Raw genomic sequence first — 26,523 nt, 5'->3', positions numbered from 1 at the left:
GAGTAATGCAAGCTGAGAAGGGAAAGAATAAGAGAGAAAAGGAAAGAAACAAAGAGAAAATAAATTATAGAAAATAAGGATAGAGGAACCAAACTGAGAAGGAGATTACAGTGAGGTGAGCTTTGATTACGAGGAGCTTCCCATCACGTCTATGAATCTAAGATCTTTCTTTAAAAAATGCAAAACAAAAAAAAAATTCTCAAGAAACAAACGGAGTCAATGGCAAGGTTGGAAAAATACAAAAGAGAGGGAAAGAATTATGGGAACTAAAATTGATGGGTGTGTCAACTCCTACTTTTTTAACTTTAAAATCATCATTAATTTTAAATAAAACATATACACTCTCATCTAATTTCGAAATAATAGATCTATATACCATTAATTAACAACTCTATTTTTTTTATATTACTTAAATAAAACTAAAAGACGCAGGCTTATCAATTCCCCTCCCTTATTACAACAAAAACACTAATATAAATAAATATAAGTAAGAAATAATAAAATGAAGATTAGAGTTCTAAAAGAGATTACCTAGGAGTGTTTCCTTTTCCTTTTTCCTCCTCTTCCTTTTATTAGAGTTCTAAAGGGGTGGCAGCCCTACCGCTCGCCAACCCTTCAATTTTTTTTTAATATATATTTTTAATTAAATTAATATTTGAAGGTGATGTAGCAAAAATTTTGACGCGGTGCTAACATACATCAAAATTTTGGATAGAAAACCAATGAAAGGATCTATTGCACATTTTCGACAAACTTAGGTCTTAAAATTGAAAAAAAAAAAATAAAAAATTATAGTGTGATTTGTTTTAGCGCGTTCCTCATGAATTTATTTTACAAATACCCTAAAAATAAAGTAGTTTTTTTTATTATTATTAAAAAATAAAGTAGTTAAACTATAAGGAAAAATGCAAAATCAGTCACTGAGATTTACCTGATTTGCAATTCACTCTATGTGGTATCAAAATGGACTCAAAAGTCCTTGAAGTATGCCAAAAAAATAATTTAGTCCATATAATCAAATTCCATTAATTAACTTAACAGATTCTGATAGCGTAACATTAGAGCCAATAAAATTGTGATACGTATCATATTTAGGTCAGTGTTATACTAACAAAATTTATTAAATTAGTGGACGAAACGAAAGCTGTTAAATTAGTGGACGAAATTTGACTGTAGATACTAAATTATTTTTTTAATATATCTCAGAAACTTTTGAGTTCATTTTGATATCACAGGATCTATGAGCATTTTCATCAATCATTGTAAATTAGTTTTTTTAGCTAAATGTAGCTACTATACCTTATTTTCTTGCTCCACCGGTCCTTGTAAAATAAAATTTTTTTAAAATATGAAAGTTTACTGTAGTAACTTTTAAGTAATATTTTATTATATTTTCTTTTTTTGTATTTTTTTAATCTTTTCTCTTTTTTTATGGGAAAGAAAAAGAAATGATAAAAAATAATATTTAATTAGAGCAAATAGTTAAAATACATGTTCTGTTGGATAAAAAATTAGTCGCTAAAATGAAAAAAAAAAAAAAATTGTATTTTGAGTAGTTAAAATAAAAACCCTTATTTTTTATTTTTATTTTTTTGAAATAAAATAAAAATCCTTATTAAAAATGCACCACGAGGATTAATTTTTTATTTTTTGGCAAAACTAAATGAAGTAAGGTGTTTATCACTTCAATAATAATGAAATTTAGCAATACATCTAAGAATCTTGACTCGTTGAGCATCTGTTCCGACAGAGAGGGTCATAGAGACGTCAACTTCGATAAAGACGGAAAAGGCGGAAGAAACGATAGCTCTCGCTTTTGTCTTACTTTGCTTGAATTCAAACAATTGCAATCGCATCGTTCATCTTCGGCTCAGATTCTGCCATTTTCTCAAACACACTAACATCTCTTTCCATGCATCTTATCTTTACATAATCACGCACAGACAATGGCAGTGGCAGCTTTCAAATCCTCCTCCAGAAGAGCAAATCTCTCCCCCACCTCGGCCACGCACTCTGCAGGAAAAGAAAGCACAGAGAAAGAGAACCCACAAAAGAAAGCCGCCCCAATTCGAAGATCACGGAGCGTGAGCGCTTTCTCGAGGAGACCCACCACCACCACCGCCGCCACCAACGCTGAGATCTCCGAGTTCTTGAATAAGCGAGACAACCCTCTCTTCTGGAGCAGAGGCTCTGGCTCGCCTCCCAAACCCGACGCTACGAATACGAAGGCAAGAACGGCGAGCAATGGCGCTGCGGATGACAGCAGGGGGCGCTCGGTGACGAAAGGTTCGTGGGTCGACGCGGGTCGCCGCAATAGGTCAGCGTCGAGGCGGCGGTGTGTGACTTCTGAGGTTAGGACTTCTTTTTGCGATGGAATTCTGAGTTTTTTGGATTGACTGTTGGTTTGGAAGTGATTTGGGGTTGCGTTTCGATTAGTTTTATGCGGAGAAATGATAATTGTCTGCAATTTGTTGTCTGTGCAGAGTGAGGCTGAGCAAGAATGTGGTTCATCAAAGGATTTGAGGAAGGGGAGTAATTGGAATGTAGTGTCTAGTAATGGGAAAAAGGGTGGCTTGGTAAGAAGTAGTTCTGGTATATGGTCTGGTCAGCATTCGGGTCTTGAGCCTTTGGATAGTTTCTCCGCGAATTTGGTACAAACTGGGTAGACCCATTTTCTTTTTGAGATATTGTATGATGTTAGTGGAAAGGGAACATATTTCATTGATCGGCTTTGCCTTTTTTTGTATGGTTCTCTTTCAGTCTTGTTCGAAAGCTCAAAGTTGGGAAGATGAAGTGTCGACGACGAGTTCTTTGGGAGCTGAAGAGAAAACTATTAAAGCAGTTTGTGAACAAACGAAGGTGAGGTGTGGACGAAATTGTGGACTAGTTAGCGAAAACATGAATGCTATGATGGAAAATAAGCATTGGTAAATGATGATGGATAATGTCCTTGCGATGTAAAGTTGTTTCATAATTCATTTTGCAGTCGGTCCAAGGGGATAATGTGGAAGGTGATGCTACTGCTAGTGGAATATATGAAACAGTTCGTTCTGAAGTGAGGCGTGCTGTCTCTGAAATCCAAAATGACCTTGAAATTGTAAGTTCTTATGGCATTGGGCATGTTATAGCGATTAGTTGATTGCATAATGCTGTTATTGGGCCTGTTAATTTGACGATAGTTGGGCAATATATCATATTTGCTGACTTCTCCTGAACAACACTTGATTGCATTTGATTCTATTTAATCAGCACAATCAACAAAACAAACTAGTTACAAAATCATATTAATAGCAAATATTTTTGGGATTAGGTTAATTAAAGCTCTTGTTTTATTCATAAAACAAAATCGTGATTAGGTTAGGACGCTGTTTTTTCTAATTACGAAAAAAGCTTTTAGGCTTTCACCTTAGACATTGTTACTAATGCTGGTTGATTTTGTAAGACATGATTTCTGGGAGGAATTCATTCACCTCATAGATGGTAGTGTACACCAGTGTGTGAAAAAGGAAAAAGATTATTTTAAAAAAAAGGTATAGAAGAGACCTTTGTGGGGGCAACCCAATTTTTATTAATGGGGAACCACGATCAAATGTTCTAGCATATAGGCTATTCCATTATGTTAACTGTTAGGAACTTAGATTGAGAATGAAATGCTTAATGCATATTTGGTGCCTCCCTTTAAGTGGTTTTAATAATACTAACACTGTTTGAATTCTTGGCATATCTTTAGTTCTTTAATGAAGAACTGTGATTTCTAACCTGATACATTTGTGCGGTAATGGATTACCACCAATTTGTGGGTTGGTATGTTGAGAATTCATCCATGGGTTTGGCTTTATCAAAATGAGAATTGCGGCACTCCCTCAGTTGTAAAATGTGAATGTGGTAACTCCAACTACTTGTTAAAAAGAATAAGAAGAAAATATCATTCCAACAGTTAAGCAACAACCACTTCTTCCATTAACTTCGAACTTAAGATATCTTTTTGATTGTGTATGCATATGCTTACTCATATTTGTGCTCTATATCTTGCAGAATCTTGTAAATTGGCAACCTAGCTTTCACTCTTACTCTTATATTTTGTTACTTATGATAATGCCACAATGGCCAGTATCAGCTAGTTACATTTATTATCTTCTGCTCATTTTATTGTATTGTGCAAGCACTATTTAGTGTATAATTTGTTCTTTGGTTCTTTTAAGTTCAGGCTATCCGAAGGAGTAATGTTGCTGCTATTGCAACTACCAATATAGCTGATATCCCTCCTGACTTGGTAAACCCAGGTGCAGTTGATTTAGTTTTGGACATCAGAAGAGAATATGCCAAAAAGCTTGAGCAGGTGATTTTCCCTAGCTATATGTGTAGATGGGGATATGTTTGAACCAGAGTTGTCTTGTCATGTCTGGTTGTTGGGAACATTCCCAACTTCTGCATTTAAGCCTTGAGGCTGATAAAGATGCGTGCACTTTTCAATTTAATGACTGCAATGATTCAGTGTATATATTGCTTCCATCCTGCAGGATATAGAACCAATCTATGATTATAGTATTTTGGGCAAATGCCCTAGTTACTCAGGCCATATGGTGAACAATGATTGTCCATATGATGGTGAACCATCAGTTGGTCCTGTAGTTAGTCTGTCTCCATTCGTATTGACATAGTTATCTATGATCAATTTTGTTCATGCACTACTTATTAAAAATATAGTGAGTTTATTCATGCACGTGGGTAGAGGCGAGTAAATGCTTATTTCCTTTAAGAAAATAGGCCATTGTTTCGTACAACCATAAGCCTTATGCTGTCAAGCACAAGTGCACAGATTCCGTCCTCAAAATATCCACTTCATGCAGAAAAATTGAAAGTTAATATGGTAACTAAATCAACCTCCTTAGGGCATTTGGCAAGCACTTATGATGACCTCTCTTCTGTTGTTTACTTTAATGACACATTTTTTAGCTTTTCTTTTTGAAAATCTGTTTAAAATTTCTATTAAGCTTGTCCTAAAGCTGCTCTACCAAGGATGTTGAAGAACAGTTGTTCTCTTGGTCCTAAATCTTCAATCCCATTTTGGAGAATCATTACGGTGTCTAATCATGCTACTTGGTTCAGTAAAATTTCTATTCAGCCATGTTTATCTCTCTCTCTCTCTCTCTCTCTCTCTCTCTTCAAATCATTGTAATTAAATTCATAGACCTTGTGTTCAACTTGCAGTCCCTGGAACGGGCTGGAAAACTTAAAGCAGAGTTGGCTGTTGAGGAGCACCGTGGACATGAGTTGAGTAGAATCCTGAAGGAAATACTCCCTGATCCTAAGACCCCTAATGTGCAGAAGTCTCGTCCAGGAAGAAAAGTAGGCACTTTTTGGTACTTTTGTTGAAATTGTGGTGCATTTTTACACAATCTGTGAGCAGTACTTGGATTCATTTGCCTCAAATCTTGTTAAATTCATTCAGTTAGAGAGAATAATTAGCCAGCAGTAGTTCATCGTATGTATTGAATTGCTTAAATTTATGGGATACTGGATGCACAGAACTAAAGAACTCAATTTTTTTTTTTTTTTTGAACAATAATTTTTTAAGAGAAAGGGCAAATCCCTTGTACACGAAAAGTATACTAACTTGATTTGTTTAATATGGCTTTAGAATAAGATCTACTATAATCCTGCATAATGCATCGTTTTTTTTTTTAACTATAACGATCGCCTTTTGTTATGATTTTGTGACTTAAAAAAGGTTTGAGTCTATTGCTCTAATTGTAAACAAGGAATGTGTGGGTACAAATATTGTAGAAATTACAATAAACTGGTTTTTCACCCCCTGTTCAAAAATACTCCTCCACATATTGGTCACGTTTCATCGTTGCATACAGCTAACGTGGGGAGAGGCTTGAACTTGTTTACCATGAATGCTGGGGATTTTCTGTATGGCTAGCATCTAGACAAGAGTGCCTTTTGTTTGATATTTCTAAAAGTGTATTTCATTGATATATGATGACAGTCTAGTATTGAAAGAAGGAAGATGTCAAAACGTCTAGAAGATGAAGCCCTGGCTTATTTTGATGAGTGCGTATCACTATCTACATTTGATAGTTCTGACTTCTCATCACCAGAGGACCCACCGCTTGATCTTGCTACCCCAGTAAATTACAGTGCAACTCTACTCCAAGCAAGTTCGGGCACTTCAGCCACCACTTATGCTAAGAGTTCCTTCAATACTAAACAGGTCAATCTCCTCACCAACTGGTGCTTATCTTTCTAGTTTTCATCTCAAATTGTTATGTTACATACTTATGCAACATATATTGACCATGAGAGGACCATGATATGCTTTAAGTACATACAGCTGTCCAGGACTACACATGAAGATTGCAGTTTCTCATGTTGTATATACTATAAGCAAGCTATAGCAATGACATTCTTTTTACCTGGCATGCACGTTGAGTCACTTGCTGTCTCCTTGAAGCCCGCATTTGGGCTTTAAGTAAATTGTGTCCAAGTTCATTGGTTGCATGTCTCAAGGTGCGCTTATCTTTTAGTGGTTAAGAGGCAGGCCCCAACAAAAATTTGGGTGTGTATATTGATGAATGTGGAATAAGTTCATGGTAAAAAAGTTGGATGTCTTTCGCACTGGGCCTCCAAACACAATGGTGTGAGTAGTGATTATATGATGTGGGAGCAAAAAGGTTAAAAGGGGGGCTGAATGTGACATGAGGAGAAGTTTTTAATAAAGGATCCATCTAACCAATCTCCAATAGTTGGGATCAAGGCTTAGTTGAGTTGAGTTGAGGTTTACAAAATAAATGGTAACGGTTGCCATGGTTGTCATTTGAAGGTGCTCGGTCTACAGCCTTTGTATATTGTTACATGAAAATGATGCATAAGATAGTTACTTAGATACTGTTATGTGATTGACCTTCGCGTTAGTTTCACCCGTCAAATAATGGAATAGGCACTTTCAACTTTATGTTCAAATCCTTCTCTATATTAACATATTTTAAGTAATTTTCTACCGTATCTTAAGAAAATCTTTGATGTAATGTTCATTAGATGTGTAATGAACATTGAACTTGCCAAATACTATAATTGGCCCAAATTGGGTTTAATATGCAATATATATTTGTGTGTTGTGGGAGTTGCCATCAAGGGCATTCATGTCTGGTAGTATGCAAAAATAGAAGTATATCCAGGTCATGCCCTGTAGAATCAATTATAATTTATTCCGAGTTTTCAATCCATAACAATTAGCCTTTTTCAAACGGATGCTGAGAAGAACCATCAGTTTGGAAATTGCGAGTTTCAACATCTTTGGTGGAGTCATTGAGTTGGTCCTAGTTAACAAAGAAAGACATGGGTAATTTGTTGATAATCAAGTCTCTAATACTATAACAAGATGACAATCAAATGTGCTATATACTCGAGCTTGGAGGACTTGAATTGGCAGCAAGATGAGTCATGCTAAGAATTCTGTTAGCTGTATTTGTCCCATGTCTTAAGAATTCTATTGATTCTTTTTCAATATCTACACTCGACCATGGAGTAAGAACCTCATAGCATTTTGGAGGTAGCTAGTGTTTTTTACTCAGCCTTTCTACTAAATCAAGAGACAATTGTTTGTATGTAACCCATGGAATAGGGTTCAGACCAATGCCTGTCGTGGAGCAACAGGTGTTAAAATAATTGACCTTATCTAAATCAGTAAGCTTAAATCACAAAGAGAGCTCCAGGTAAGGATAAACTATGACCAATTGCCTTTTAGGTTGTTTAAAATCATTTTATGGCCTAGAAGTGAACCGTGGTCTGCTTGTCGCTAATTTGAAAAACTTGATTACCAAAATGTACAAATTGTCTTCTTTTTCTTTTTTTTGGTTGAGGCCAAAATAACATCAGACTGGCTGCCTTAGAGTTCAACATTGTGATGCACGTCAAGGCTTTCAATAATGGTTAGGTTCTGATAAGGGATCTCCACCACTGATAGAGAGTTTTGGAGTCTGTGAATAGGGGTGGAGCAAGCTTTCAAAGTAACCTTTGGCTTGCCCATTTGAGAAGATCCAGTGAATATGTTTGTTTGAGTAAAAGTGAGACCAGTAGTGGGGCGGTGAGCGTCAGTACTAAGAAAGTAATAAGTTAAGAGAGACGGACTGATAACATTTAAAATTTGAGTTTGGGCAATTTGTCTGACTTGAAGTAATGGTGGGGATTTGTGGACTCCATAAGGAAAAAGAAAGAGGGGTGATGAGTACGAGAGAATTACTAAAGAGGAAGAAAGCCCTGTGACAAGTGTGAAGTGTGACTTAGAGGGCTAGTTGGGCAAGGAGTTAGGACTGTTGACAGAGAAATAACTAACATAGAACTTATTGAGAATTTTTTTTTTCCTTTTTTTTTTTGCTCTTAATTTTTTTGGTTGTGATTAGAAAACTAGGAAGAAAGTTTTGAGAATTAAATGTTTAAATTTTTGTTCTTCTGCACATGTTTCTCTCCCGGCTCTACAACATCAGATAGAATAATTGTGATTTGGTGAATATTAACTAAAAAAAAGAAGCTTTCCCCATTTTTATTCCTTTCTGTTTTACTCCACAAGCAAACCATAGGATTAACATTATTTAGTAAAGTTGCTTTTTTATATATTTTTATTATATATATACTATTTGCTTGTTTGAGTAATAGCTAAGAGGGATCCCTCACTTTTGGCATAGTGGGCAGCAGGACTAGAAAAAGAAAAAAGTGGTCGGGAAGGTTATGGTAGCAAAAGCCATTGGAGTTTTGAAATGATAGGTACAGCTAGTTCGTGTACAGCAACCACTGTAAAAATTGGATAGGTTCTATCTATGGTCATTGAGGCCTCCTAGATTGCTTCCCAAGCCTAAATATCACAAGTGCCGCCTCGTCTCGGACCATCGCAAGGAATCAATATAAAACTGAATGTTGAGAAAATAACATAATGTAGAAAACCATAAATATTCTATTATTTTTGTTTGTTCATATTATGTCTCTTATCATTGCAGTGAATCCTACTGTGAAAAAAGCTATTATTGCAATCAGTCGGACAAGTGGGGAATGCTGGGGGTGAACCAGAGAAGTTTGGGTAGATAGGAACCTACCTAATTTTATCATATAAATTAAGTGCCTCTCTCTCTATAAGAATAAGAATGGTACGCTCTGAAGTGTGAAGTGAGGGAGAAGGGGTTTCATAAAACACCAAAACCCTCTAGAGCCCAAACCTCCATTCCTCCTACCTGTTGTCCTCCTTGCTTAGAGCTTCCTTTAAGAGTTTGTTGTGTAACAAGTGCATAATGTCTGCTAGAACGCCCATGTAAGAATACAAAAATAAATAAATAAATAAACTTTGGGGTTGTTGAATATTGCAAGTTTCTCCAAACCTCTGGGAAAAGCATTAATAAATAAAATAGGAGGGTATCCTCTTGAAAATGAAATTGTATTATTTGTTTTTATTTTTCGCCCCCATGTCGCCACACATGGGGGACATGGGGAAGTAAAAATAAAAATGGTCTAATCCTTTATATTGGAATGTTTGAAGGGTCAATTGTTTTGGTAGTTCCTCAAAAAGGGATGAATCAAGATATTTCCTCGGGCTTTGGCGGTATTTATCATGCACTTTTGGGACCTGAGACTCAAATAGACTGGTAAAACAGTTGTAGCCACACGGTTTCGTAAAACCGTAAGATTTTCCTGATCTAACTTGATGAGTCAATCCTCCTACAAGTCTTGCTCCCGAAAAGGAATCTATTGATTTTTTTCCCAATTGGTTGGACCGTAGGTGCAATGATTTACTTCATGGGTGAGGTCTCTGGTTCAAGTCCAGGATGACGCAGCTGTACCGGTTATACACATCCCTTTTCTCCTGAAATTGTGGTTTTATTTTTTTCCCACTTTCTGTTTGCTTGTTCAACTCTTAACGTAACTCTGAAAAATATGAATCTTGAAGTTCTCAAACACAAAACCTAAGCAAGTATACAGGTTGCACAATTATATACGCGAAGGTTTTGATTATGAATTGCACCATGGGTTCCTGAAACAAAATTTTCATACTCGCAGGAATCGGATGTTCAAAGTCAGTTCATGAGTGGGTATGATGCTTCTGCACTAACAGCCAGTAGCAGCAGCAAGGAGGGCAACTTAGATCGAGTCAGTCCAAACAGTGCCATTGCAGAAAAGGGTCAGAAATTTCAGTTCTCCTTTGCTGGCAAGACAACTAAAACTTTTGATCTTCAACAGGATATTAGTAAGTATATCAGAAATTTTGAGAAACATGACATTGACTCGGAGATTGCAAGATCAAACTGTTACAACATGGATGAATATAATCTGCAGACCTCAGCAGAAAGCTTGTTGTTTGACAGGGTCATATTAAGAAACAGAATTGAGTCTGGCAGTTTGCTTTTGTGTGGTGGTAATTTCACACTTTCATTTTCTCCTTTTGCTTCTATCATCTGAATGTTCTGGTTACTGAAACCCCACAAGTCGCATGTGAAGCTGGGACTACTTTTATGCACAACAAATGAACAACACTTGTATAAAGCCATGTAATTTTGCTCTTTAGTTGCTTGTTATGCAAGTTACCAAGAATATCATGAATGATTTCTCCTTTATGCTTAGTGAAGTACATGCTTTAGGAAAATTCGCCTTTTCTTTTTATTTTTTCAGGCATGATGTTTGCCAATCGGGTCATTTAATGATGTACATAGTGTCATATCATTTAAGCAATATATATATCATTAGATTTTGTGAAATTTAATCTAAACTATAAAATAGATAATTTTCATCTTACTTGAGATGGAGAAGATCCTTATCCGTGTGAAGTTTGGTGTGGTTTTGATTAGCTTCGGCCTAGCTTGGCCTGACTTTGTACTTTATCTAAATTTCTTTCATATAATCTACTCAAAACAATTCAAACGTTTAGGGAGCTTTTAAGCCCAATATCTATAATCAATTAAGAGTTACCTACTTGAGCTACAAAATGTCTTTTGGCAAAATAATAGGTTTAAGGCATGACCTAGTCCAGTCCAGGCTATGGCAGCCCGTAGCTGGTAGAATATAAAGGCTTTGAATCCTTCTATTTGTCTATTTGACCATTCAGAACTTTATTATTAAATAATGTGCTTGAAATAATGAGATATAGGGCTTTTCTCTTCCATGCAAGTGCGCGACAAATTTTAAGATTGTTCTTAGTTTATGCCTACAATGGTGATGATCTTGAGCCAGCAAGTCGGTGCATATCCCAAATAAGATGAGAGTTATGAGTAATGTTATATATTACTCATTTTATTCTCTTCTCATGCTTTAAAGTTTATACGTCGTGGTCCTCTATAACATTTGGTATATGAAAATTGATTTTTTGGTTAAGGAGACCATCCTATATAGGCTTTGGGGAGTGAGGGAGAGATGATTAATAGAATTACTCGTGAGTTATATAGTGACAATTTGCTCCAAGATAGCTAGGGTTTCTAAAAGGCCTCTCTTTATGAAAGTAGAATATACCCACCATAACTCGAATTCCCCGAGTAGAATTCCCTACTCCAATTAAGAGCACGTTTCTTGTCATACTAAAACAAAATTTGGTGTCCAACAGTAGGAGTATTAACATGTACAAGCCTTAAGTGCTGTCTTGGCAATTTGATGTGGGATTGCCATGTCAATTAGAAGAATTTGTACAAACCCTCTCTTGCTTGGCACCTCCCTCAACCACAATGCGGAGGGTGGTCATAACCACCTGATTGGAGATGCGATGATACTCATAGTTTTAGAGTGGTATAACCATTTCTGAAAATTTGGTAAGGGTGACCGACCAACCCTAACTTTCAAGTGAGTGATCGGCCACTGAGGGGAGTGACTGGGGTAGCCATCTCTTAGTAACGACAAAATGTGGCTTCATTTGTGCAAATAATTTTTTTTTTCTTGACTAACATGGCAGTTCTACGTTGCTCTACTATGTCTGTACATAAGTTAGCCGTATGTAAATTGTATGTAGGACTAACATTTTTATTTTTCAATAAAAGAGATTGTGAAAGGGTATCTAAATATTTCAATAATCTACTATTTCCTGAATATGAAACTCATCACCTTTTACATCAAGTAAAGAGCAAAAAAAAAAAAAAAAAAACCATTCACACCATTCTTTTTTAAAACTCATCTACCTGAGTAATAGGCCCTTGGCTCGTGGCCCACATTTCCTTGAAAGCCGATAGTTGAGTCCTCCAAATTCTCTTGAATGGTTAGTGTGTTTATCAAACCATGAGAATCTAAAAATATCTAAAAGTAAGTAGTTGCAACTATGTACTCCCCTTCACCTTTGCTCTTGTGAATGATAACTTTTTTGTTTTGTTTTGTTTTGTCTCTTGTCTTTATAGGTGTTTTTTTTTCGGTAGTTTGGCTTGCCTCTAGTAATTTTTTCTTTTCTTTTTGTAAAATAAACGGTAAAATTGTAAAATTAAGAGAAAAAATCTAGTTATTTTTTTTTTCACTTTAGTACAAGAGAATTTCCGATAATTTTTTCACTTGAGCCAGGCAAAACTCTTTTTAGAGTTATGCTTATGCAGTAGTAGTAAAGAAAGCATGGCTCTTAATGTAGAGCTCCACCTTGGGCTGGCTGAGCCTCAGAGTCAGGCCTGTCTAAGTCCAATCAATGCATATAGTATTCAAACTAGTTTCAAGCCTGGCCCAAATACATGAAATTTCAACCAAATCAGACCAAACCGAACTGCCCTATTTTCTTTCCATTAAAAAAAAAACATGTACCCGCAATGAAAATCTTGACGTCTTTAGCTTAGTTCGACTTGAAGGAATACCTGTGATTCTCATTGTTTAAGTCATTTTTGTGCAGTTTTAACAGATAAGTACTACTATGGTCACGTCAAAGTATAATAGTCACAGTTAGTCTCTCCCTTCTGCCATTTTGTTTTTTTTAAAAAAGTTTTTTTTTTTTTTTTTTTTTTTGGTTGCCCTAATTTGGTAAAAAATTGAAGTCTCTTCTATGCTCACCCCACTGTTCAGATGCCTCCTTACACGTTCCTTTGTGGCAAGCAATTTACAGTGGAAAACCCAGATTGTAACCGACATATCTTTTTCATGGAGAGATTCTTTTTTAATTTTTTTTATTAAAAAAAAAAAAAAAAACCCATAGAAAGCCAGAATATAGAGCAAATCTCATTGGTAGCATGGCTGAACCAGAAAGCCAAGTGTTGGGCATTTAATTAACTCATATGGTTAATTAACCATCTCCCACTTTAACCCAAGGTTAAACTTAAACCCCTTTCTCTTCAATTCCCTCAGAAAACATCCTTTCTTTTTTAACATCCTCCATTTCCATACTCCTTCCTGTTTTTGGTAAACCACTTTAGGTTACCAAAATGCTGCTACCTCTTCTTCAACCCTCTTCATAGACACCAGAAAGTCACCCATTTCTTCTCATCAACTCTTCTTCTTCTTCTTCTTCTTCGTCCACCTTGTTTTCCTTGGGAAGATGAAGAGGTCTCCGACTCCTTCCTCTTCTTCTTCTTCATCTTCCTGTATTGGCCCTGACATTCCCCACCAATCAGACAAGCTCAAGGCAAAGCGTGTTCGAAAAACTCACAACCCAGACAAATTCCTGCAGAATGCCAATGGCTCTGCCGCCGCCGCCACTGGCGGCGGCGGTCGGAGAAGCTCAATTTACAGAGGAGTCACCAGGTCCTTTTCTTTCACATTTTCCTTGATGGGTTTTCATTTGCATGTGTGATATTCATGTTTGATCAGCAGGCATAGATGGACGGGGAGGTTTGAAGCTCACCTGTGGGACAAGAGCTCCTGGAATAACATTCAAAACAAGAAAGGACGACAAGGTAATTTCATAATTTTCAAATGTATTTTAAAAAACTGAGATAATCAACGAGATCTCTGCAATCCTTTGTTTAATATTAAATTCCTCACAAAATCCTTTTTATATTTCGTCCTCTGTTTTCTGACTCTGTTTTTATTCCTGATAAATCTTCTCATTTCAACGTTCATCTGCACTTTTGTCGCCGTTTAGTTTATTTGGGTAACTCTCAATCCCTTTTCTTCATTCAAATTTCCTAATCTTTTTGATCTTCCTTTTCATCATCTGGGTTTGTTTTTGTTCATCATTTGATTACAATATATATACAGGAGCATATGATAATGAAGAAGCTGCTGCTCATACTTATGATCTCGCCGCCCTTAAATATTGGGGCCCTGGAACAACTTTGAATTTTCCGGTACATTAATTATTTTCACATATATTTCCTTTTTTTTTTTTTATTGATTTAATTTTCTCATCAATTCACCATCCATGAATGAAACAGATAGAAACCTACACGAAGGAGCTTGAAGAAATGCAAAATGTTACCAAGGAAGAATACCTGGCATCGCTCCGCCGCCGGAGCAGTGGCTTTTCCAGAGGAGTCTCTAAGTATCGTGGGGTGGCTAGGTCGGTTTTCTTTTTTCTTTTTTGAATAAAAAATAATAATATTACACTTTAAATATTATATATAATCAGGCTTGCATTGTCAAAAATCTTAAGATTTTTATTTTTATTTTCAAAATTTATCGCGAAAATTTAATGTTACTGTTGAATTATTTTCACAGGCATCACCATAACGGGCGGTGGGAGGCCAGAATTGGCAGAGTTTTCGGTAACAAGTATCTATACCTTGGAACTTATAGTAAGATCCAAAACCCATCTCTTTTTTTCTTATATATATATATATATATACATACACATTAAAAAAGAGAAAAAAAAAAAAAAAAAAAAAAAGAAAAAGAAAAAAGAAGAAGGTCCTTGATAAATGGGGAGAGGTTCCTAAAGCTTTTCAACCAATTGACCTTTTCTGATATTCTTGTTAGTTGTTAGCCTACCTTATACGTTGATGTTGTGGAAGATATTCTATTTGTTACTGTTGGATTAGGTAGCTAATGGAGCTACCCTAGGCCAGGGGGAGTACATGCTACTCATTGCTGACTTTTCTCACTCACATTCTAATAACCCAAATGTGTTCATCGGATAGGGATTCTTTAAATTTTCGGCCCGAAATTTCAATTCGGCCGAAATTAGGGCACGGAATGAGAGGGGTTCGGATCTTGGTGTTTCAAGCGGTCTAAAGTGCGGGGTTCGTCTACCCAAGGCATACACTCGAGAGATCCACACCCCTAACCTTTCGTTCTTTGTTCGGACTTGAATTTTTGGCGTGATTCTAATTCTCATGTTTTCGGGTTCGTCTGCCTATACTAACATTGATTCATCAAGGAAGATCATTGGTGACATATTTTTTTTAAAAAATAAATAAATAAATTCATTTGTTTTATTTTAGTTTCTAAACTCCTTATTTTTTTTTCTTCCAAAAAAAAAAATTGGTGTCCAGCCCTTGACAGTTCAAGAATTATATCAGTTTATGATTTTTGTTTTTTAAATTATTTAATTTTAATCATTTCGGACGAACTGTTTTTTGGAAATTATTTATGAGAAAGGAATTTTTCTTTTCGACTCTGCTAATGTCCGGCCTCAATGTCCTTTGCTGACTTATATTGCTGCCTAGTAAGCCAATTAATTTCAAACCATAGGAATTAGACTTGATTGTCAATTTCCTTTTTTTTTTTATTTTTATTTTTATTTTTAATATAACCTTTAATAAAGATGCCTTATACTAATATAAAACTTGTTGCCACCTCTACCTATTCAATTTGACAGGTAATATTTACTTGGAAAACTTTGACAGGTACTATAGTCAATTTCAATCATTTATTTACATATTGTTAACTTGGTTTTTTTTTTTTTTTTTTTTTTTTTTTTTTTGGGATTAAAAAATATTTTACCTCATAAATTACTAGAAGTTTTTGAAGATTAATTACAGGAAGAGTTTGGCTTGTCTCTAATTATTTCTTAAATCCTTTGATACAAAAATAAGTGATGGAAATTAATTTCAGTGACAAAATAAACTAAAACTCTCCTCAATCTCACAATTTTTACCATTTATTTTTGCACAAAAAACAAATCCTTTGAAAAATGGTAAAAATAATTGGAAAAGTCATCGTAATATTTAGTGCTAAGTGATTATCACACTTATGTCATACCAGCTGATATAGCTTATTTTAAGTAGTTTACACTTTTTTTTTAAGTGGCTAATATAAAAAGCTACTTAAAACACTACTTTTCATACTCATTTATTACACTCATCTTATATTGGCTAACGTGATATGTTTTAATTATTATTTTTTTTTCCTAAGTGATTGACTTGAAAAGCTATTTATTTAAAATATACCCATAAATAGTATAATATAAAAGAGTAGCATTATTAAAAAAAAAAAATTAAAAAGGGGAAAGAGACAAAGATTTAATGGCACAAATATTGGGTTTCGTTTGGAAGGTGGGTTTTGAGAGCGTACGTGTGAGTTGTGCAGTCTGCATGCGGTTTGTACATGAAACTGGTTTTGACCAGATTTTGGTGACCGTCATAATATGCATGCCAGCAGTGCGGCACGTGACACCCTCTTTGGCTGTCCTTCTCAAGAAAAACAGGTTGCAATTTGTATAATACCTGTTGGAAAGTGACGGGCACGAGGGCTCTCGTGTGTGTCTGTGCGGCAAGAATGAAGGGAGTTTTTGGTGGTGAACACCTGGCTTTCAAGCTTTCAAACAACTAACATTTGCACTTTTAATTGCTGTAGGGAACCCAAAAGTCCTTTCCCCTTCCCCCCCCGCCTCACAACACCTATTTTGGTGGCTAATTATGATTTTTTATTGCCAAATTTTTGGCCTTTTCTTCTACGGTTAGAATCCCAAGTCTTTGTACTCGAGACTAGGATCAAGGGGCGGTAGAGCTTACCCGTTTTTGAACAGCTTAAAATTAGGCTGTCAGAATTTAACTGAAATTAGGGTTAGAATTCCAAGTCTTTTATACTCAGACTAGGATCGAGGGGAGGCAGGGCTTATTTGTTTCAAGCAGCCTGAAATTCGAACAGTTTGCTCCTGAATTTAGGATCTCCAAAAAGATAGAAGGTTGCATGGCCTACTTGTTTCGAACAGCTTGAAATTCGAACAGTTTGCTCCTGAATTTAGGATCTCCAGAAAGATAGAAGGTTGTAGGGCTTACTTGTTTCGAGCAGTTTGAATTTCAAATAGTTTGCTCCTGAATTTAAGCTGTCAAGATTTAATTGAAATTCGAACAATCTAAGAGGGGAGTTGCAGGGCCATTTGTTCTGAGTAGGACAAGACAACCTAATTTCAGGGCCATGGGCTTCTTGGCTCAATTGCAATAGTTATAATTTCAAAGGGTTAACATTCCAGCATCTTTGAGTACTTGGTATTGTTGGTAATTTAAAATTCTATAACACCTTTTCATGTACTAAAACAAAATAAGTTTATATCTTTTTATTTTTTTTATTACTTTATAGGGTGTATCATCCTTTTATTTTATTTTTGTTTTTATTTTTCACTTCTTATACAATGAACATAGTCATTCCATAAATTGGAAAGATTGGGTGGTTGGTAAAGGCTGTTCAAAAGTGTATTGATTTTTGAGATTCAAGTGGGAAGCATAAATATGTGGTAGATTTGGGTAGGCTGTTCATTGTGATTCGATTTGCTGACAATTAATGCTATATTTTAAGCTAAAAATCTTGGAAGTCAATAAAATGAAGTTATCAAACTTAGTAAACTATCATGGACACGTGAATTCCAATCCCATCCATATATTATTTTGAAGTTTTCTGCATTATAATACTCTTTTCTCTTAAAGTTCCATCTTTGTTTATCTGATTAATTAATTAATTATGGAATATCCTTGTCTTTCTTTTAACTTTTTTGAACTTTGCGCTTTCAAAAGACACACAGGAAGAGGCAGCAGCAGCATATGATATGGCAGCCATAGAGTACAGAGGAGCTAATGCAGTGACAAATTTTGACATCAGTAATTACATTGACCGCTTAAAGAAGAAAATCCCTGGCTTCAATGTCCATAGCTTGGCTGAATCAGAGGCACTCCCCAACTGTTGCACTAGATCAGAAGTAGAGGTGGAGCAACCGCCGCCGCCGCCACAAAAACAGCAAGAAGAAATGGTTTTAGAGCAGCAGCAGCCTCATTATACACAGCTCCCTCCTTGCATGGACACTACTTCTTCAATGGAGGTTCTGGACCCTGCAGCCAACGAGCAGCACCCGTGGAGCTTTATCGACACGGGTTTCGCTCCGCTCACAGTTCCTGACCTCCTGCTCGGAAAACCATGTGAGTTGACAGACCTGTTCGATCACGCAGCATTTGAGGATGACATTCATTTGATATTTGAAGCAGCATCTAATCAAGATGATGGAAACAACATGAATGGGGCTGAGGTTGTTGGTGTCTCAAGGAGCATGGAGGAGGACAATGTGCAGGATAGGTTGTTGTTGTCTTCTTCTACTTCTTATTCACCATCTTCTTCAACAACAACATCGGTTTCTTGTATCTATTCTGCTTGACTGTTTTTTGGTCTCTTAGGAGGTTTGGGATTGTTGGGATTTGTTTAAGTTTGTTGGTGGGATCTGTTCTGGGTAGGCAGATTGGAAAGATTCTGAATGTCTTTGGCTTCGTCTTTCCTGTTTTCATTTCTTTTATTCAAAAGTAAAAAGTAAAAGGGGACACAAAAGTTGTCACTTCTGAGTTTTTTCTTCTTCTTTTTTTTCGCTTTATTTAATCAATTGAGTTAGTTTTATTTAGAAAAAACTACAATTACTCTTCTTAAATTATCACCTAGTTTGTAATATTCTTACCAATCTACCAAACCTTTTGGTTGGACTCATCCTTTAAGATTTGGGAAAACTTTATAAAACTCTCTTGAATTTTTATTGTCTTGATATTACTCTCAAAGTTAAACTAAATAAATGCTTGAATCTTTACAATTTTTTATTTTATTTTTTTATAATAAAAAACATGGGTATTTTTAAAATTTTGATAAGATTTAATTGAAAATTCTAACAAAATAGGGTAATTGAAATGAATTGAAATTTTGACACCTTTAAATTTAATTGAGCATTTTTAAACTTTGAAAATACTTTCAAAGCCCATGGAAATTGATATAGATTTTGTGATTTCTATTAAAATTAGATTTCTATTAAATTCTAATAGAGGAAGCAACAATGACAAAAACGTCTTTTTTTAACTTTTTTTAAGTGATTATCACACTTATGTCATACTGTCTGATATAGCTTATTTTAAGTAGTTTACACTTCTCTTTTTTCTTTTTTTTTTGTCTTTTTTCTTTTAAGTGGCTAATATAAAAAGTTACTTAAAACACTACATTTCATACTCATTTATTACACTCATCTTATATTGGCTCGTCTTTTAAGATTTGGGAAAACTTTATAAAAATCTCTTGAATTTTCATTCATCTTGATGTTACTTCTAAAGTTAAACTAAATAAATGCTTGAATCTTTACAAATTTTTTATTTTATTTTTTTATAATAAAAAACATGGGTATTTTAAAAATTTGATAAGATTTAATGAAAAATTCTAACAAAATAGGGTAATTGAAAGGAATTGAAATTTCGACATCTTTAATTAAGAGTTTTTAAACTTTAAAAATACTTTCAAAACGCATGGAATTTCATAGAGGTTTTGTGATTTCTATTAGAATTAGATTTCTATTAAATTCTAATAGAGGAAGGAACAATGACAAAGACGTCTTTTTTTAAATAAAAAGTTCAGAAAAGAAAACAAGCAATTCTTAATGTGGCTTCGCTTTTAACCAAAAGGCCCAAAAGAGGAGGAAGAGGAAGGGTGGGCCGGTGGGCTTTAGATATTTAGGATACATGCCTCCTCGTTGCTATCACACTTGCTTCTCAGACATTGTTAGGACAAAATGGAGCAAACCCAAGAAAAACACACACACATATGTATAACATTGTCCCACATTGGTTATTGATAAATAGTGAGTTGTTGCATCTAATTCTTTTAATTTAATTCATTTTGATGTTTTAAAGTTTGAAGGCGAACTTTCATTCGCAAAACGTCAAATTCGCATGAATGATGGGCTAAGCTTAATATACAAGATATGACATGCATGGCCACTCAATTGTACACACTTTTCATGAACCAATCTTTGATTTTTATTTTTTATTTTTTATTTTTTATTTTTTATTTTTTTTGTAAATACACATGACTTTATTTACAAAAAAAAAAAAAAAAAAAAAAAATCTTTGATTTTTTTTTTTTTTTTTGATGTAAGAGCATTCCCAACAATTTCCTCGTCATTTTCCTTACATTTAAGGATCCAAACTACTATTTGCTTTCCTATGTCAAAATACACCCCAATAGCTTCCCTTAATCATTCTCTATATCTTTAAAATATTTGTTATAGAGAAAATGTTGTAAATCTCTGATCAGACCACCTAATGTGCCCACACCGTTGAAAAATAATCCGCAATCGACTCGGATTCTTTTATTCGCAAAACGTCAAATTCGCCTTTTAATGCAGGAAGGCGAACTTTCTTCACTTTATCAACTCCTTGATAAGAGTTTAGGAGAAACTTCCATGCTTTCTTGGAGGTGGTTGCATTCGCAACATTCTTGAACATAGCTTCATTCAAACATTGATGAATAAGAGTGAGAGCTTGTTGACCATTTTTTCGAAGTCCTTGAAAAGCTTATCTTTGATTAGGACTCAAAGAAGCTTCATCACTAGGCTCATTGTAGCCTTTTTCTACAATCTCCCAAGCATCTTACAATACAAGCAATGCATTCATGCGAATGCACAAATTATCAATATTGTCTTTGGAAAATGTGAGGAAATTGAAATGGCAATGTTGAATTGGCCATTTCTTTAGGATCAAGAAATTGTGGCTCTGATATCACTTTGTTAAAAATTTGAAACAACACACACCACGAGAGAAGACAAAATAGGAAGATGAATAATGAATTAATAGAGGACTTTGTGTTCTCTTATTCAACTTGATGAAAATAACTTGCTTACATGTGTATTTATAGGATACAAATGATCATTCTAACTTCTTTACATTAACTTTATTCATTTACATATTATGTAACTCCTATGTAAAATAACGCTTGAAAAAAACTAAAAGACAACCTCTTCAAATTACTTAGCAACATATGAGAATATCAAATGAAAAGACTCAACTAAATGTTATTAAAATTAAGTTTATTATTCAACAAGTACATCATCTAATCAAATTCATGCTAAAATCCCAGAGTTTCTTTGCCAATTCGATGTCCCTACCATGTGAGCTTGCCTCAGATAGGTTATTGTCCGAAAAGAATTCACCACTAACCCCCTTGACTTGAGAATGCAGTGCCACATAGCATGTTGTAGCGGCTCCCTGTGATCATAAACGAAATCATAAACACGAAAAATAAGAAGCAAGAAGCAAGAGTATGGTGTGATCAAATGAATGCTTATATTCCAAGTTACTGTGCCCTACGAACCCTTTCCTTCTTTGGCATTTAACATAGACAAAATTAATAACCATGAATGTTCAAGATTAAGCTTCGTTTGTTTCGAAGTAAAATGTTTTTTTAAATACGTTTTCTCTATTTTTGGTGTTTGGTACGACTGAAAAATCATGGTCAAGCCAAAAACATTTTCGATAGACCTAGAAAACCTTCTTTAATTTCTATAAAATTGTGTATAGCTATTAAAATTGTAAACCATTTAACAATTGAGCTTTTCCTTCTCGGTCCACAGTACCTGATTGGTGCAGCGTAACGTCGTGGGATGCAAAGTATAACAGCAAGAAGAATGGATAAATATTTTAGATCTTGAGTCTATCAAAGATCTAATAAATTTTCTCAAAACGCTAGAGTCTATCTAAAGTTTGAAGGAAAAATTTGAAGAAACTCAACTCTGAGTATTCTTATTGATAAAAACTGAATAATAATCAAAAGCTACGTTCTTATGGTTATAAGCATCTATTTATAACCCCTAGATTCCTAACCCTAATAGTAAATGGAAATAAAGTCGGTTTAGCTTCTACGATGGCCGTCCAGCTTTCCAATATTCCATTTGCAGCCCGTTTTGACCTAGTAAACATCGGAACTAGCCAAACGTTGTGAAAAATAACTTGTATATCTTTGAGTTAGCTTTCCAACGCCGCAAAGCTTGCTCCAATCCAATCTCTGAAACTCTAGATATAATTTTTTTAGTAAAACTCATTAGGTGCAAATTTCCCGTTACATCATCCTCCCCAAGTTGGTAAGAATTCGCCCTTGAATTTGCATTCTCATCATACGAGCTGCTGGTGAACGAAAATCGAGCAATGACTCACCTCGTAACGCTTATAGGGGGTAAGTTTCACCCTACATCATCAACCTTCTTCTCGCACGTACACTCTCTCGCTCACCGCCGCCGAAGTTTCTAGAGTCACCACCGGAGTTGTTGTCAGAGACATTGAGTCACCACCGGAGTTGTTGTCAGAGACATTGGCGGAGCCACCACCTTCCCAAATTTTTTTTATGAGCCAAACGTCAAAAATTGTTTTCAGCGAGAAAAATGGTTTCACTGAAACATTTTCTAACAACAAACATTTAACGTCGAAACAAACGGAGTCTAAAGCAAACCTCAATATTTTAATTACTTTTATGACAACAAGATGATTAAATATTTAGAGCCTACTTGAACATGGTTTCTGCATTATGTACACAAGATTCATACATCTTAGTTGATTAAGCTATTTAACATGTCTAATTAAAATACTGCTTACTTGCTGAACATTTTTATGCACAAATCTACCAAGCCAATGAAAAAGACCTGCAAAATAAAGATAGCTATAAGTCCCCAATATTTTGCATCAAAAACATAAGTGGGAGTCAATAAGTGACCCTCAATAACAAAATTATCTCCAGCAAAAGAGGTTTGAGAAACATAGGAAAAGGAAATACATGAAAACATGGAGGAGCTGTTGCATGATTTCAGAAATTATACCATGATGTTTTTACATGTATGGCCATGTTTTAGATATCCATAGGATTGAATTAATTAAACTATGAAACTCATTAAAATTTACAGTTCCAACATATACTATTACACCTACATTTGTTAATTAACCTACCTTCAGCCCAATAACACCAAAAATGCTTTTTTTTTTTTTTTTTTTTTTTTAGGATGTTAATTCCAAAAATAAAAAAATTAAAAAAATTAAAAAAAAAAAGGCAGAAACTTTGCTTAAGAGAACTACCACGCATTTTGCGAAGACCTCCCCAAATTTCAAAAACTCTCAATTTCACCTCCTAAACTTTCAATTTGATGCAATGTACTCACATCGTCAGATTTTAAACGTTAAAAAGTGATAAAATGACGTTTATATTTCTGAATTTTTTTATAAAATTTCAAATTTATCCTTAATTTCAAATTAAAATTTTTTTTTTTTAAAAAAAGGAAAATCGAAAGGTAATTTGGTCTTTTTAATCATTTCCGTTAGGGATTAACGGTTGAATCTGACGAAGGGGAGTCAATTGAATCAAACTGAAAGATTAGGGGTTAAATTGAGAGTTTTTAAAATTTGAGAGTCTTCTCAAAATGCATAATAGTTTAGAGGTCTAAAGTTGAGTTTTCTTAAAAAAAAAAAAAAAAAAAAAAAAAACCAAAAACCAAAAATGCGTTTACAATGAAATTCAACAAAGTGCATACTGTTTGCAATGTTGTTATGACGAAAAATATTGGTGGTGATTACTCCCGGATGGAGTGAATTTGCCGATATATCCACCCCATCTTCCTGTTTCAAGAAACAAATACCAATATTATGGATTCCACTTTAACATTGCTACCTTCATATACACAGTGTGATAAGTATGGCAAGGTATATGTATATGTCTAAATATATATTAGACATATACATATAGGTATATGTCAACAGTTGAGAAATGAATCAAATGATGCTCTGTCAAAGACATCTTTTTTAAAGGAATTGTAATATCCTCACATTTGGTATAAGTTTTAGTTCAAGTTTTTGGGCTTAGATATGTGAAGTAAACTCAGGGATGGAGCCGGTTTTGAGTTTGGGGGACCAAAGGCCAATTTTTTTTTATTTTTTTTTTGGAGGGACTAATTGGCAAAAAATACCTTAAATTATTTTTTTTTTCACCTTAATTTTTTTTTTCTTGTAATTTGGGGGGGAGTGAGGGACACTACTGGTCCCCCCCCCAACTCCGTCCCTCGAAGTAATGTTAAATGATAAATAATTGATTTCATAATTTAACGTTTTGGTTCATATCATATGGCATAAAGAACAATAGAAAATAAACCATATGATTTTTAATGTAGCATAAATTTTCATTAATTAAGAGCTTTACCTATTCTCAATCACACTTAATTTAGTAGAACTCTTGCTAATTAATGAGTCTTGGTAAGTGGTAAAGTTAAGGGAAAAAGCAAACTTTACATGTGATGGTGAACTTTCCATTTTGGGAGGGGCATGAATGCATTTTGGCTTCTCAAGAAAAGCAACCTTGTCTTTTACATTCCAACATCCCATATCACATGACCAAGTCCTCCATTATGTCTCCTCCCATTTATTTCATCTTCTTTTCAATTTCCTCAAACTCTCATTCAAGTCCTTCAACTTCCAAGAGCCCAAAAACCATATTCCAAGTCCTATACAAAATATGTTGCTCTTTTGTAGAAAAGATATGTCATTTAAAAGGAAGCTTCATAATGACCCCTTATAATAATGTTCTTTTATGAAAAAGAACCAGAATCTCATACCTAAAGTCCAAAGTAATTATTGACGAGAAAAGTACATTTTTTTAAAATAAGTTATGTGCATGAATTTTGAAGCTAGGTCAGAAAATGTTGTAGACAAAAACCTCTTATAATATGGTTTTTTGGAATAGGAACCTAGTTCTAGTCTTATTCCTAGGAGGCTAGAAATGAGAAGGGTGTCTTAAGAGTCTGGAGACCAAAGGAAAAAAGTTAAGAGCCTCGTGAAGCCTAAGGTTGAGGGTGTCAACCCTCCTAAGAAACAACCTCGACTCCTTAGTGATCATATCATTGTGGTAAAGTGGGTCACATTCGTGCTCAGTGTTACCACCTTAAGTCTAGACAACCTAAGAGAGAGATTCTCACGTTATAACCATCCACTGAACGCTCTAGCAAACAGTCAATTCTGTAACTACATTTTGGTTCATGTTGTTCGAATGTGTCTGAACGTCCTAGCGAACGAACGACCAAAAAAACCAATTATTACAAGTTTAAATCAGTCTAACATTCATCCAAATTGGACACCGAATTAGCCAGTCTAAAAACCTAACACACATAATCTATCACCTCGCCTTCTTTTCCCCAACAGTTCACCATGGTCTTTCCCTTCAAACACTTATGGCTAAATAACTAATAAAGAATGAAGTCATGGTGCTGTTGACACCTTTTTAATTTTTGGTAAGTAAGGTAATGTTAAGTTACTTGCTAAATAAAGGACTTTTCTAAATTTTATATGCTTAGAAGTGAGAAGACAAACATTGGCCTAAAAGAAGCACTTGTAGGAGACATAATCTGTTAGTCATAGAAGGCTTGTATTCCATATAAACAAGCATTTTATACTGCAGACAAGATATAGGGGACAAAGGGGTCCACATGGATTATCACCAATCTCTTGACATAGCAAAATTTACCAACATAAATCTCAAAAGGCTCCCTTCTAGATGAAATGTATTAAGTTGGAAGGTGTCTTAAAAGTCTGTTACCTTTCAGTATCCATTCCAACACTTTAAAGCGGGGATAAATATATTTGAACCTTATACCAAGAGAGTTAGTTTGCTTTATTAAAAAAATTATAATTGCAGAGATAAGACACTAAAGCTGAAATATATGAGAAATGTTTGGTTTTGTTATCCTACAAATCTCTTGTCTATCTCCGTATAAGAGATGTGCGAATCCGCAATTGAATATGTAGATCCTACAGATTCAATGGTGAATTCAAAAAAAAAAAAAAAAATAGTCAAAATATGTGCAGGAGAATGACACCAAACACATCTCGTAATATATATCTAATACAAAATAAATAAATAAATGAGTTTCAGGATTTCAGAATTAACTTAAGATATTTAATGAAAAAAAAATTATCTGATTCTTGAAAATCAACTCTTGACATAGTGGAGAAGAAAATTTGCAAATAAGGCATATGAGTTGCTCAGTATTGAGCTAAAACTCATTATAAGCATCATAGCAAAACATAAATAATTAATGTCGGGCTATGTTGTCTAAAAAATTGCAAAATGTTCAAAAGTGTCATTAATCTACTCTTTTACTGTGAATATATCTTCTATTTAATTCACTGCTATATATCCTGGAAGAGAAGTTCACATACCTTCAAACGTCTTGCAAGCTCGTTGGCATGCAAAACATTGGCAAGCTTTGATTGTCTATATCCAGATGCAGTCCAAGCGCCATACCTGTATATGAGCAAATCAAGACACAATCAAATGTATGCAAGATTCTCTTGTCAATGTAGACCATCTAAATAAAACACAACATATAAGTGTCATATTTGATGTATGATGATATTTGTTCTATTTTGTCAAGTTATTGTCTGATAT

At 34.7% G+C, this 26,523-nt stretch overlaps 3 protein-coding genes across 3 annotated transcripts in view; 2 read left to right on the top strand and 1 right to left on the bottom strand.

Annotated features, from left to right (window-relative positions):
- Window positions 1-1,735: 1,735 nt before the first annotated feature.
- On the top strand, window positions 1,736-10,602 carry LOC132186106 (uncharacterized). Its single transcript, XM_059599922.1, has 8 exons — window positions 1,736-2,351; window positions 2,484-2,651; window positions 2,761-2,859; window positions 2,987-3,097; window positions 4,208-4,339; window positions 5,212-5,349; window positions 5,996-6,220; window positions 10,051-10,602. Exons 1-8 carry the CDS (start codon window positions 1,947-1,949, stop codon window positions 10,447-10,449), a joined length of 1,677 nt encoding a protein of 558 aa, XP_059455905.1. The 5' UTR covers window positions 1,736-1,946; the 3' UTR covers window positions 10,450-10,602.
- A 2,674-nt stretch (window positions 10,603-13,276) lies between these two features.
- LOC132165426 (ethylene-responsive transcription factor WRI1) lies at window positions 13,277-18,619 on the top strand. Its single transcript, XM_059575985.1, has 7 exons — window positions 13,277-13,680; window positions 13,750-13,832; window positions 14,021-14,029; window positions 14,137-14,225; window positions 14,313-14,437; window positions 14,596-14,672; window positions 17,829-18,619. Exons 1-7 carry the CDS (start codon window positions 13,475-13,477, stop codon window positions 18,458-18,460), a joined length of 1,221 nt encoding a protein of 406 aa, XP_059431968.1. The 5' UTR covers window positions 13,277-13,474; the 3' UTR covers window positions 18,461-18,619.
- Window positions 18,620-21,155: 2,536 nt separating this feature from the next.
- The window catches only part of LOC132167417 (short-chain dehydrogenase TIC 32, chloroplastic-like), a 7,974-nt gene continuing 2,606 nt past the window's right edge, over window positions 21,156-26,523 (bottom strand). Inside the window, exons 5-8 of the mRNA XM_059578385.1 lie at window positions 26,295-26,379; window positions 23,621-23,705; window positions 22,695-22,741; window positions 21,156-21,314 (exon numbers count right to left, since the gene is read on the bottom strand). Coding sequence (XP_059434368.1) covers window positions 21,156-21,314; window positions 22,695-22,741; window positions 23,621-23,705; window positions 26,295-26,379 — 376 coding nt within the window. The remainder of the gene's footprint in view (window positions 21,315-22,694; window positions 22,742-23,620; window positions 23,706-26,294; window positions 26,380-26,523) is intronic.

Source organism: Corylus avellana, chromosome ca1 (genome assembly GCF_901000735.1).
Source record: "Corylus avellana chromosome ca1, CavTom2PMs-1.0".
NCBI lineage: Eukaryota > Viridiplantae > Streptophyta > Magnoliopsida > Fagales > Betulaceae > Corylus > Corylus avellana.
This window is presented reverse-complemented; position numbering and strand designations above follow the sequence as displayed.

What these genes read in the sequence shown, in the direction of transcription:
- LOC132165426 (XM_059575985.1), top strand. Translation starts at nt 13,475, where the DNA reads ATGAAGAGGTCTCCGACTCCTTCCTCTTCTTCTTCTTCATCTTCCTGT. An exon ending in ATTTACAGAGGAGTCACCAG is followed by an intron (nt 13,681 to 13,749) that starts GTCCTTTTCTTT and finishes TTTGATCAGCAG; the next exon opens with GCATAGATGGACGGGGAGGT. An exon ending in AAGTATCGTGGGGTGGCTAG is followed by an intron (nt 14,438 to 14,595) that starts GTCGGTTTTCTT and finishes TTATTTTCACAG; the next exon opens with GCATCACCATAACGGGCGGT.
- LOC132186106 (XM_059599922.1), top strand. Translation starts at nt 1,947, where the DNA reads ATGGCAGTGGCAGCTTTCAAATCCTCCTCCAGAAGAGCAAATCTCTCC. An exon ending in ATAGTTTCTCCGCGAATTTG is followed by an intron (nt 2,652 to 2,760) that starts GTACAAACTGGG and finishes GTTCTCTTTCAG; the next exon opens with TCTTGTTCGAAAGCTCAAAG. An exon ending in AGTCTCGTCCAGGAAGAAAA is followed by an intron (nt 5,350 to 5,995) that starts GTAGGCACTTTT and finishes ATATGATGACAG; the next exon opens with TCTAGTATTGAAAGAAGGAA.